Source organism: Labrus mixtus, chromosome 1, assembly GCF_963584025.1.
Source record: "Labrus mixtus chromosome 1, fLabMix1.1, whole genome shotgun sequence".
NCBI lineage: Eukaryota > Metazoa > Chordata > Actinopteri > Labriformes > Labridae > Labrus > Labrus mixtus.
The window spans coordinates 1,223,966-1,236,419 of record NC_083612.1 but is presented as its reverse complement, the minus strand read 5'-3'; the positions used below and the strand labels follow the sequence as shown (position 1 = coordinate 1,236,419).

At 42.8% G+C, this 12,454-nt stretch overlaps 1 protein-coding gene across 2 annotated transcripts; it reads left to right on the top strand.

Annotated features, from left to right (window-relative positions):
- The first annotated feature begins 1 nt into the window (after position 1).
- LOC132979265 (adhesion G-protein coupled receptor G1-like) lies at positions 2-12,155 on the top strand. 2 transcript variants are annotated; one of them, XM_061044943.1, is made up of 12 exons: positions 2-476; positions 630-684; positions 2,141-2,231; positions 3,240-3,335; positions 7,268-7,423; positions 7,502-7,556; positions 7,648-7,739; positions 9,503-9,621; positions 10,598-10,884; positions 11,308-11,410; positions 11,512-11,828; positions 11,918-12,155. In XM_061044943.1, exons 1-12 carry the CDS (start codon positions 419-421, stop codon positions 12,031-12,033), a joined length of 1,545 nt encoding a protein of 514 aa, XP_060900926.1. In that variant the 5' UTR covers positions 2-418; the 3' UTR covers positions 12,034-12,155. The 2 variants fall into 2 exon arrangements, with proteins under 2 accessions (XP_060900926.1, XP_060900918.1); XM_061044935.1 differs by having other exon boundaries at positions 3-476; positions 3,240-3,368.
- The last annotated feature ends 299 nt before the right edge of the window (positions 12,156-12,454 follow it).

Sequence of the window (12,454 nt, the reverse complement as noted above, 5' to 3'; positions counted from 1 at the left end):
ACTTTTTTTTATTATTCTTGCATGTGTAGGAAAACTGTTACGTTTGGAAACTTCCTCTTTTTTTCTAAGATTAGAGATTCAGTCATCAGGGTTAAATAGAATAAACTCCAAATCTGTTGCTGAAGAACCGATCGAAACCCACATGAGAAAGTCCTGCCCAGTGAATCAAAACAGCAGACATAAAAAAACATGGTTAAATACATCATACAGAGTTTCTTTGTCAGAGATTGGATCTCCTGTAGTCAAAGCAACACCTCTGAGAGCACAATTGTTATGAATCACTTCCTGTTAATAAGAGCTGCTCTTCCACCAATGTGTCATTTTTTGTAGATGTGAAACCTGTTGGTCACCTCATCAAGCAGACCTCAAACAGGCAGATCGATGTTTGACACAAGTGTGTAACGTCAGTGAAGAGAAGATGTGGAATACTGTTTTAATCGTCTCTCTCGTCTGCTTCTACGAGACTCGAGCTGCCGGTGAGTTCATCGTTTGTGTTTGATTTTAAATATGACTCTGTTCATGAATTTAAAACAACTTTACTGTGAATCAGACAGAAATGTTTCCAGTGTGTGTTTAAATCACTTTTATGCACTTTTGTTACCTCCATGACACTTTTGTTTTTTTGTTAGATTCCTGTGATGATGTCATCAGCTCCTGTCTTACTTACGGTCTCCCCTGGACCGGGTAAACCAAATCATGAATACTGAATTCAAGCTGTAGATCAGATCTGTTTTTTCACTGCGTAAGAGAGTTGATATCTGGAAATGTTTTAAGCACAGCCCTGTAGAGATACAGATTCTAAAGCTCTCCTGAGGAGTTTTTAGCCAACTATGAAACAGACAGGAATTATAACTGATGTTTCTTTATAACTTAAAAAAAAAGCAGAGTCGAGTGCTCAGATTACTTTCTTGTAGTCAATAGTTACTTCATCCTAAAAGTAATCCTCTACTGAAAAGAAATTGTTGCATTTCCCCTCTTTCTCAAAAGAAAAGAAATCCCCGAAGTGTCTGCAGTTTCTGTTTCTTTTCCTGTGAAGTTCACAGCACACGAGCAGGAGGTCAGCCTTCAGATGTGTCCGCGTCATGGACTGTAAATGTGAATGAACGAAGCCCAAGTGGCAAGCTCCGAAATCCTGCAGTTCCTTGAGTGTCCACTAGAGGCTGGCTGCAGAAGCACAGGAAGTCACATACACACCCATTCTAAAAAGTCTGTTTTTACAGCAGAGATTAACATGTTTACAGCCTGCGGTTAAAAAAAAACAAGCAGGTCTGATTAGCTCATGTCTGGATTTCTTTTTTAACGGCTCTGTTTTAATTTTGAAAACGATACATGTTATCAAAAGTTAGGCGCGTAGCTGACATGATTGACAGGTTGCCCAGAAATAATCTTTAAAAAAAGTGACTGTCCTTTTTTAATCAGTGTGAGCTGCTTACACATGATTATTATTTCTAACAGTTTGTATTCAGATGAAGCAGCTCCTTAATACTGCTCATATTTCAGTGAGAGCTGATGTCTCTGTAGGTCTGTGTGCACGAGTTCATAAATAATTTGAGGTCCACTTTGAGGAAGTCAAGGGGCCACATTTTGCCCGCATGCTGCCAGTTGAATTTCTCAGAAATCGTGGGGCAGCTCTGGCATGTTTGTGAGCAAACCCCGGTTATCATCATTGTGTCGGAGGTGTGCTTTTCAGGAAACTAAAATTCACTGTCATTGCATTCCTGTATTTTTTACCGCAGTGTGTCGAAATGTCTTCACTCCGGCGGAAATCACTCAAATGTCAAGGTTTAGTTGTGATAACCTAGAACCGGGGTGTGTTGACACCAAGAACCTCAGTCATCTGTGCGGTGAAGACATTTCAACACACTGCGATACAAAACACAGAAATGCCTCCACCGCACAGAAGACTTCGTGAAATAATCATTCGTTGACACCAATAACAATATTAGTATCACGACACTGAAATTACTCAGTACTGGTTCGATGATTAATAGACCACAGACAGGAAGTCCTCTGTGGTTGTAACATTTAGTTTTAATATATTTACAAAGATAAAAAAAGTTTAAAAAAAAAAGAAAAGTATCAAATTTCAGTTCACTGTGAAACACTATATTATAGTTATAAATGTTGTTGTTGTTTGCAGGTGTTATGAGGACAGGATTGCCACCTGTGAACGACCCAAAGGCCGTTTGGACAACCGCTTCATTCGGATGAATGTGAACTCCTCTCAGGAGGTGAGAACGTATTCTTCTCCAGCTGTCTGGTAAAATACACGGCAGGTTTATATAAAATGCACAAAAAAATGAAGAGAGTAGTCGTCTTCATCATACACACACACACACACACACACACACACACACACACACACATATATTTGTACATTTGGGCTCAGGATGTCACATGTTTTTGTCTATTATCTTTCCTTGGCTGTAAGTGGTATTTAATGAATGCTTTTTCTTGGTTGGGTGTTAAATTAGTAAATATAATTAATATATTTGTAGCCTCTAAATATGGAGAATTGTTATTAAAGGTCCAATCAGTAAGATATCTACCCAATGAAATGATAAAGGTATCTTACTATCTGATCATTAATGAAACATGTTGAAGTGCTGGCTTCTCTGACAACAATACAGCAGCCAGTATGTCCTCCTTCTAACTTTAGATTCTGCTCCTGAATGCTCTGGATTTGTTTGGACCAGAGAAGGTAGGCGGTTTTAAGCCGACCCCCCCCCACACGGCTGTTTTGGACGCCCCTCGGTTTGTCAGATATGAGAGCAGTTATCAGGTCAACAGGTGTTGCAGCGATGGAAGCGGGCAAGAGAAGTGGTTCAGATAGAAGTGATTGTACCCGACCTAAAAAGCCTCTGCATGTTTCTAATAAGCTCCACGAGCAGAAACGTGCTCAAACTAGGATCAATATTGGAGATGCTTTTGAAAAATGGAGAGAGGTTAGAACACAGAAAGGTTTACAGACCCATGCAGAGCTGGATAAACACTGAAGCTTCAGAGTCCACCACATGGTGACCTGAGTGAGCATGGACTCTAGAGAGGAGGGGGGGGGGGGAGACAGCTCTCTATGATGTTTAGAATTTAGACTGCAGTACCCATTTTAAACACTAGGTGTCAGAGTTACATATTGCACTCTGATCACCTTGATGTTATCTATCTTTGGAGGCTACATTAAAAACTGTCTTATCAAACTAGACTTTAACTGGACTTTATGTGTGCCTGGTTTTTTAAAGATCGAAGCGGACCCCACGCCTCAGCACCGGATTTACATCCCATCGTCGGCGCTCCAAAGAATCATGGGAGGAGCTGCGTCAGACGAGGTGCTGCTGGTGACCACTGTGATCGAAAGCACTTACTTTAAGGTCAGTCACCCTGTAAGCTCAACTTTGGAGACCTCATGGTGAGACAGGTTTACTTCCTTAGATCCCCTTTAATAGAGAAGTGGGGTTAGTTTATGAATGGTTATTGTTTTTGGGAACCCTGGTTTTGAAAAACTTCATACTAACCCAACTGTTAGCATGTAGTTATCAACAAACTAGAATACGACTGACTTCCAGTCCGAGCTCTGTTCGATGAGCTAGCATCAAGCTAGCGCAACAATCGGTCTGTAAATATATTTCATCAACAAAATGCATTACTAATACAACTACGTGGTTATTTTAATATTATTTGGCAACATGTTAAATGTAATTCAGCCCTGCACTTTTACTTAAAGAGGACATATCATCCCCCTCCTCCACCTTTTCAAACAGTCCTCTCCTCCACCTTTTTAAACAGTCCTCTCCTCCACCTTTTCAAACAGTCCTCTCCTCCACCTTTTCAAACAGTCCCCTCCTCCACCTTTTCAAACAGTCCTCTCCTCCACCTTTTCAAACAGTCCTCTCCTCCACCTTTTCAAACAGTCCCCTCCTCCACCTTTTCAAACAGTCCTCTCCTCCACCTTTTCAAACAGTCCCCTCCTCCACCTTTTCAAACAGTCTCCTCCTCCACCTTTTCAAACAGTCCTCTCCTCCACCTTTTAGGAGGGTTAGGGCTAGGAGGAGGTTTGTGACCCTGTATAAACCAGCTCTCTCAGAATGCTCCGTTTTGGTGTGTGTGTCTCTTTAAATGCAATGACCACAACCTGAGTTTTCCCCGTAGACATCACTCCTCTGTAGAGAGAGTAAAAATGGCCGACCTGCGCAAAAGTTTTGTTCTAGTCTGGGGGTGGAGTCCATGGGTGGAGATATCAGGGGAGGGGAGGGGATTTCTTTTGACCAGAATCCCACTGTGACATCACAAGGAGAGCACATTAGAAACAGAGCATTTTTCTCTGTGTTGTAAGACTTATGCAGACCACAAACAAAGGACTGGATGGGTTTATTTCACATGTTGTGGGTCAGTAGACTCTCAGGTTACACAGATATATGTTCAGAAACACTGAAGAAGTGGATTTTTCATGATATGTCCTCTTTAAAGCCGCTTGTTGGCTGGTTTTCGAGCTCTGTGATTGGCCAGTGTAAGAGCCCCAGTTCATTGTCTAGTAATCATCCGGGGATTTCTCACATAAACAAAATTGCATACTATGATTTTGGATCATCCTACACACACTCACTGTGACGCCACGTTTAGTATGAAAAGGATGAAAGTCTGCGGTTTCAGACACAGCCCTACTTCTTTGGGAATCTATCCAAAACAAAGGTGATGTTTTTGTGTAGTAAAAGTGGCCTTTACTGCAACTTAGCCCTCTCTGTTGACTTGTACCAGGCAGCCCTTTTCCCTCATGCTGCTTTGCATTAATGATTTGCATAATATGAAAGAACTCCATGCATTCACAGAGAGCTGTTATGAACGTTAACATGACGGTTTGATGTTCTTTAAAAAGCAGGATGGAAACAGATAACTTTCAACAACACTTCCTGGTTACACATCCATATAAACGACAGACAAACCGGTAACAGGTGTGATTCGATATTGATTAAATTTGATTTTGACCAATATGCTTCGACATCGAGTTAACAGTACATACAGATGACAGGAATACCCAGATAACTCATCACAGTACCGTCTGTTATTTCTTAAATATTTATGTGTTTGTATAGGTTTAAAACAAACTGACTCATCTATCTCATCTGACTCACTATCGTTGCATTATTCTTTAATAAACAAAGAATAACACATTAAAGTACAGTATGATCTAAAGTGCACTTTTGTGCCTGACCTGAATTCACATCACCCACAGTGCCCCCAGTGGAGAGGGGTGTCATTACAATGAAAATAATCGATCTCAGGATTTCCCTGAGTGTCGACTTAGCCTCTACAGGACCTACACATGACTCATTCACTCAGTTGGGACCAAACAAAGTGAAGAGCTGTGTTGATATTAGCCTGGATTATTCTTATAGTTGGCCTTTTAGAATACGCTGCTTTGCTGCAAGTAGACTTGTTCATGTCTGTGATTGGTCAAACACTGGCTATACGGTAAACACTGTGTTGACTCGCAGAGTTTATTAGCACCATTGTTTGATGTTTTTTTTATGGACTTTTTATGGGTTGGATGTAGCCCCGGATTTCTGTTTATAAAAATCCCTGATATGTGCAGAGACGTGTCTGCTGCTGAGAGGTTTGCATACCACACTGTTAGTATGTCCACTTCCTAAAGAGCAGTGGTAAAGAAGGACAGGAGCAGCTTTGCAGACAGGTTGGTTTTCCAGAGTTCTGAGGAAGTAGAGCCTCTTTGGTGCCATTTACCCTCTGGGTAAGCCATTTCTTAACCAGAGGGGAGGTGATTGTCCATGTGATGGGAATTCTGTGATTTGTGTCCTGAGGAATTTAAAACTCTTTCCACTTCTATGTTTCATGAAAAATCCCCAAAAGGCCCCAACAACAAAAGAGAGAGGTTGAGATATAGGGCTTTCACACTTGCAGAAAACTCCTGAAAATCTCCTGATATTTCCAGGGGGAGCTGTAAGTAAGTAAGTAAAAGTTTATTTATGTAGTGCCTTTCAAGAGCAGACATCACAACGTGCTTCACAATAAAACAAAAACAGAGTACAAACAGTCACATGAAATCAAATACAGACAGATCAAACAAAGGCAAGTCTGAACAGATGGGTCTTTAGCTGCTTTGTGTCCACAGAGGTCAAGGCTCTCAGTTCTGGGGGGAAGACAGTTCCAAAGTTTAGGTGTTACATCCTCAAAGGCACAGTCTCCTTTGTTTTTTTAGCCTTGTATGAGAAACAACCAGCAGACCCTGGTCAGAGGAACCTCAGGGACCTGGTTTTATAAGGCCTCAGCTGATGTGAGAACGCAGCAGGATATTCTCCGGAAAATTCAGCGCGAGCCAATAGGAAGGGTGGTTGTAAAATAATCTAGATATTTTCAGGAGTGCATGTGTGAAAACAGCTTTAGTGACTAAATCAGCTGAGTTGATTTCAAACGTCAACAATATCCACCTGTCACTCAAAGCCACCTCTCCTCGTAACTTTACTTAATTTAAAGGCTTCTTATAAATATGGGTAAGTTATTTGGCTTAAGTTGACGTTAAAGAGGTCATATTCTGCCCTTTTTGGGGTTCGTATATTTAATCTATGTTCCTACTTTTGTACGTTCACAATAGATAAAGTCTGAATAAAGTGTCTGTTTTCATGTACTGCTCCTCCTTGCTCCCTCTACACTCTGAGTCCGTCAGCTACACTCTGTTGAGCCCACACTGTTAGACCCCACGTGGGCCAAGTCTGCTCTGATTGGTCTGCCGATCCGCTCTGTCGTTATTGGTCAGTTGCTCAGCACGGTTCTCGGAAATGTCCCGCCTCTTTTACCATATTGGGAATGCAGCCACTGGCTCCGTCCGAGGGGAGCATAAACATTAGCACCTTAGCACTACTGTGCTACCGCAGGCTACGGCATATTGTGGGCGTGCTACAGAAGTTAACGGGCGTGCAACATGAGCTGCAGGGCCACAACGAGCCAATAGGCTTAGATCAGTGATCTCACACTGACAATGACGTCGGACTGACAAATTTTTATCGAGGGGGGCTAGAACCGAGCGTTACATGCGGCTAATGCTACAGCTAACAGGAGGATGTAGGAGAAGCTGTGTTTCCGCGGACTTTGAATTTTTGCACATAGATGTGACTAAACATGCACAGGACACTTGGAAAACACACTAAAGAGAATATAAAACCAGAAAAAGAAGAATATGGGACCTTTAAAATAAGCTAACCTCAGCAGAAATTCATCATGCCCCCTCTGATAGCGCAGGTGTTTTTTTTCATTACAGGTGAGTGAACCAAGAAGAAGTAAGAGCAGAGCAATCATGCCAACCCGCATAGACGGCGATGTCATGGGGGGGTTCGTGTTGGTGGTGAGGGCAGGGAGACAGTCGGTCACAAACCTCCCACACCCCGTCAGATTAACCTTCGTGCACAACAAACAGGTACAACAAGGACAGCTGATGTGCTAGCATGATACTTTAAACGTGTAAAGATCTGCTCTGATGTTGAACGTGTTTCAGGTGGACGCTGGGACGTGTGTGTTCTGGTACGAGTCTGCACTCGGGAATGGAACAGGTTCTCTTCACATACCAGACATAAACAATATATTTTCTCCTGTACCTATAATCTTCATTTTATGATGAACCTGCTGTGTTTGTGTTTTTAGTGTATTGGAGCCCAGACGGCTGTGAAACCAACAACACTGGAAGTGAAACAATCTGCAGCTGCAACCACATGAGCTTCTTTGCCGTACTTGTGGTAAATTTGTGGCGCTAAGCGTCTTTGGCGGGTGGCACAGATGTCTTTTCCTGACGCAGTTAAGACCCAGCGCTCACTTTGTTTAAAAAAGCAAATGAGCTTGCACTCCTGTTAGCACCCGGGGGAGTATTTGTCTTTAGGCTTAGCTGCAGCTCATGACATCTGCCATTGAACGTTTTTATTTCACTAGACATGTAGATGCAGAGAGAGCTTAACGCACGGCTTCAGTTTGTCCGTGTAGGTTCTCAGTCATCCAGGTAAATTCAAAGCTTCATCCAAAGGTAACAGGACTTGAGGAACAACATGAGAGCCGGCTCATCAGGAGCCAGCGTACATGTGAAGGACAAATCTAAGGACACGATATTGGAGATGACGAGGTGCAGGGTGTTAAAGAAGTCATCTATGTAAAGGTGGACAAACCATCTCTTGACCGAGGTGGTGGTCTGAGACACCATCTTTCACCAACCTACAGTGCTGTTTTGAATTGTCCCTCAAAACTAAAGCCCCAGTCCCACCGTGGAACATGTGACCCCGACGACCCACAGACGACAACGGATGAGGTTAAAGTCTTTATATGTGATTTTTCACACTTAAATATGTAAATCAAGTATCTCCTCTGAAAATAACTCTGTGAGTCATGACTGTCTACAATGGGTGTAACACCCGAGTCCCACTGTCTGTGATGTTTTCAGAGTTTTCAGAGTCCTATCTTCACTTTGTTTACATCGCCCGGACGGCCGGCTGACTCCTCCCCTTGTGTATAAAAGTTGTTTAATTGAGGGACTAGAGAAAAGAAGAAGAATATACTGTACTCACTGCTTAACTGTGTTTCTAGATCACGCTCATTTCAGGTAAATTTACATGCAGTGTGAAGATACGAGCATAATAAAGATCGCTAGCATTAGCATGCTAACACAACAATGCAGCACGAGTTGTTTTGGTTTCATGCTGGTGCTCAAAGGCGACATCTGCTGGATCAAAAAATCACATATAAAGCCTTTAACAACTCTAGCCAAAAACTAAGTCAATGACTCAGCTAACAACTCTGATGTGGGTCATCTGTGATCAGATCCACAGAGGCTACTAGCTCCGTTAGCTCCGGTGTTGTAAAGTCTGCTTATTATTAGCAACGTTGGGCTTGTTTTTCTGTAAAGTTGCTTACAAACTTTTCTTGTAGTGTGTTGTGTTTTTTGGGCTTGGGTCTAAAGTGCAGTAGCTTAATTGGGCTCGCCTTGCTCCCAGTTAGAACCCCTCCTGTTTCTCTACCAGCTCTCCAATATAGTGAAACACAATAGTTTATCATGTTTCAGAATCCCAGTGAGTGACAACAACAGATTTATAGATTTATCTATTTGAAGAGTCGCGTCGCTTCCTTTGGGTTTATTTTCTGAGACCTGGAGATCTGGCAACGCTGCAGGAGCCTATCGGAGGAGGAGGAGGGGGGAAACGTCTTCAAGAGCTTCAACCGAGTCCAGTCGCCTTTGGATCAAGCTTTGAACAACTTAAGTTTAGTCACAGATAAATCACACACATGATAGAGTTTTCTGAGTTGGAATAAAAATCTGTATTTATTGATACAACAATTTAACAACATTTGAATCCCATTGGATGATATGTATGTATCGAACCATAATCCAAAGAATCATTTATTATATAATGAGATGAAAGCCGTGATCAGCACGCCTGCTTATTGTCGTCTGTGTGATTTCTACACTTAAACATCGTGTTAAGTTGAACTTTGATCGTATGTTTCTCTGCTGCAGAACCCTGAACTCTCCGTGGATAAACGCAGCGCTGATAACTTGAGCTACATCACCTACGTGGGATCAGCTCTGTCCGTCTTCTTCACCACCATCAGTCTGATCGTTTACATTTGTCAGCAGTGAGTGTTTGGATTCAGTTCATATTCACAGTTTTCTGAGGTGAATTATATATTTTGGAAGCCAAATGCAGCACACTAAAGCACCGGACTTTCACTTACTGCTCTTTACGATTATGTTGTTGACTGATACAGAGTCACACAGGTCGATGTCAGTTCAGTTCAAGCTTGAGGCTCAAAGCCGATAAAAGAGCTCCGGCTGCTCTGATCTGATCCAGAAACAGCTGAACAGACAAAATAAAAAAAACGTGTGAGGGTCTATCATTTAATCACATGGGTTAACGGGTTATCATAGATCCTGTCCCATCCTGTCGGCGTGTCTGGAGGTTTAAATAATGAGAGGACCAGGGGCACAATGAGAGGAGAGAAGGTAAATGAGCCGGTCAGAGTTCGATGTGTTTAAAGACCCAGACGTCGTCTTAGTTTTTGCAGTGTTCTCCGGCTCTGTCGCTACCCGACCCCTGTTTTTTTTTTACAAATCGCTGTAAGCTTCACTTAACACCTTCAAAAGAGAGCCCAAGGTGTTTCTTCCTGCACAAGTCCAACCACAAGACCACTTCTTAATATAAAGCCTGGGGTTTTAACACTGTTCATTTCTCACGCTGACTTAGTTAGGCGTGGCCTAACAGCAGTTTGTTTTGGTTTCATGCTGGAGCTCAAGGGCGACATCTACTGGATCAAAAAGCCTCACATTCTTCCTACAATGACTCAGGTTTTAAATGACCTAATATACAGTATATTATATAGATCTTTTTTAAAAGATTATTTTAAGGTTTGCAGTTCAAGGTTACAATAGTTAGATTTTTCATTATTTTGTTTTGACTTTCTATTTTTTCATTTAGTTTATATTTTGTGAACATTTTTCCTTTTTATTAATTTGAGTTTTTTGTGCTATTGGATGCATGTCTCTGTACACGACTGTTCAGATGCAGCCCTTTATCTGCTCAATGATCATGATAAACCGTTTCCTCCTCTCCAGGCGCCGGCGCCCTGAGAAGGCCATCAGTGTGCACATGCAGCTAACGGGAGCGCTGCTCTGCCTCCACCTCAGCTTCCTGCTGTGCTGCTTCTGGGTGTTGCAGCTGAAGGGCGAGGAGGAGGAGGAGGGCTGGGTCTGTGGTGGTCTGGGTTTGTTTTTACACTGGTCCCTGCTGGCCACCTTCACCTGGACCGCTCTGGAAGGATTCCACCTGTACCTCCTGCTGGTCCGAGTGTTTAACATCTACGTCAGGAGATACCTGCTCAAACTCAGCGTGGTGGGATGGGGTGAGTGAAGAGTATGATGACGTTTATTTGAATGGTTTTAGGTGAATAAAATTAATCGGTTTAATGTTGAGTTAACTGATGAATTTAGACAAAAATCAAGGAGACTTTGGTTAGTGTGAGTGCGCCCTAGAATAACAGGATTTGCAACATATTCCTGAACCACATGGTATTTGTGACTTTTCGTCGGCCATCTTGATTTTGAATACATTTTGCTACACAGCTGGCCAGTGGATGACAGAGTATGGACTGACTTGATAAAGTCAAGTGGCTGATGTGAAACAAATTCATCACAACCTGTGCATTTAGCAGAAAACCCCCTTTTGAACAGCTGTCCACTGTAGTGACCAGTTTGCGTGAACATGTCGACTCCTCCACAGCTGTCAGGTCATGTTGAAGTAACTTGTGTTTCTTGTCTTCATGCAGGACTTCCTACACTGACTGCAGTGGTTTGTGGGATTTCCGGCGTCTATGGTAAATACAGACTGGAGCTGACGGATGAAAACAATCATAATTCAACAGCAGCCATGTAAGAAAGCAAGACTTTGAATCTGTGCTCTGTTTCATGTCCGACTCAGCGGTTATTCAAACGTTCTTGGACTTTGTTGTTTTTTTGTTGCTAACCTGCAGATGCTGGATTAGCAGTGATTTCAAGCAGCGGCCTGTGGTCAGCTACATCACCACCGTGGCCCTCCCGTGTCTGGTGATCCTGTGTAACTCCTGCATGCTGGGGCTGGTGGTGTTCAAGATGTGGGGCCTGAGGAGGGGCCTGAGGCGGGGCGGTGAGAGGCAGAAGATGGACAGAGAGAAGGGCTCCAGGTTGTGGAAGGACTGTGCCACGGTGCTCGGGCTCAGCTGGGTGCTGGGTCTACCGTGGGGGTTAGCGAGCACCACCTACGTCTCCCTGCCGGGGATCTACGTGTTCACCATACTCAACTCCCTGCAGGGTCAGTGTGATGATCTTCATACAGGAAGTCTGCACTCTGCCTTCATCCTTTTCTGAGAGAATTAAAACCCTTTTTTTTAATCTCCTCAGGTGTTTTTGTGTTCCTGTGGTCTGTCGCTTTGACCTGCAAGTCTCGATCGGACATCTCCTCATCCAAAGACCCCTCCTCCTCCCAGAAAATGATGACAACAAGTTTTAATAACTGATTCTTCATCTTCATCTTCATGTATTATCCATCGCCTATATTAGGTGTTTACTGGAACCGCAATAACTTAATTCGTCTGTGCTTTAAATAAAATCATTGTGAACAATAAAAACCTTGTATTGATTGATTACTTCTAGAGTTATGTTTATGATCACTGAGGTAGTTCTTCTTGGAGCCAAGGAGGAGTCAGCACCACAGACTGTAAACATGAATGGACAAAGCCTGAGTGACGTCACCCATTTGTTCCTGCAGTGCGCTTTGGAGTCCAGGGACTTTAACTACATGTCCTTTTAGTAATCCATTACCAGCCTTATCATATGGATCAGAGAGATGTGAGAACATGTACTGCTTTAAGGCCCTGACACATCAAGGAGATCGTCGCCCGTCGCTCCTAGTTCCTGCAGGAACTATGAACTATTTAT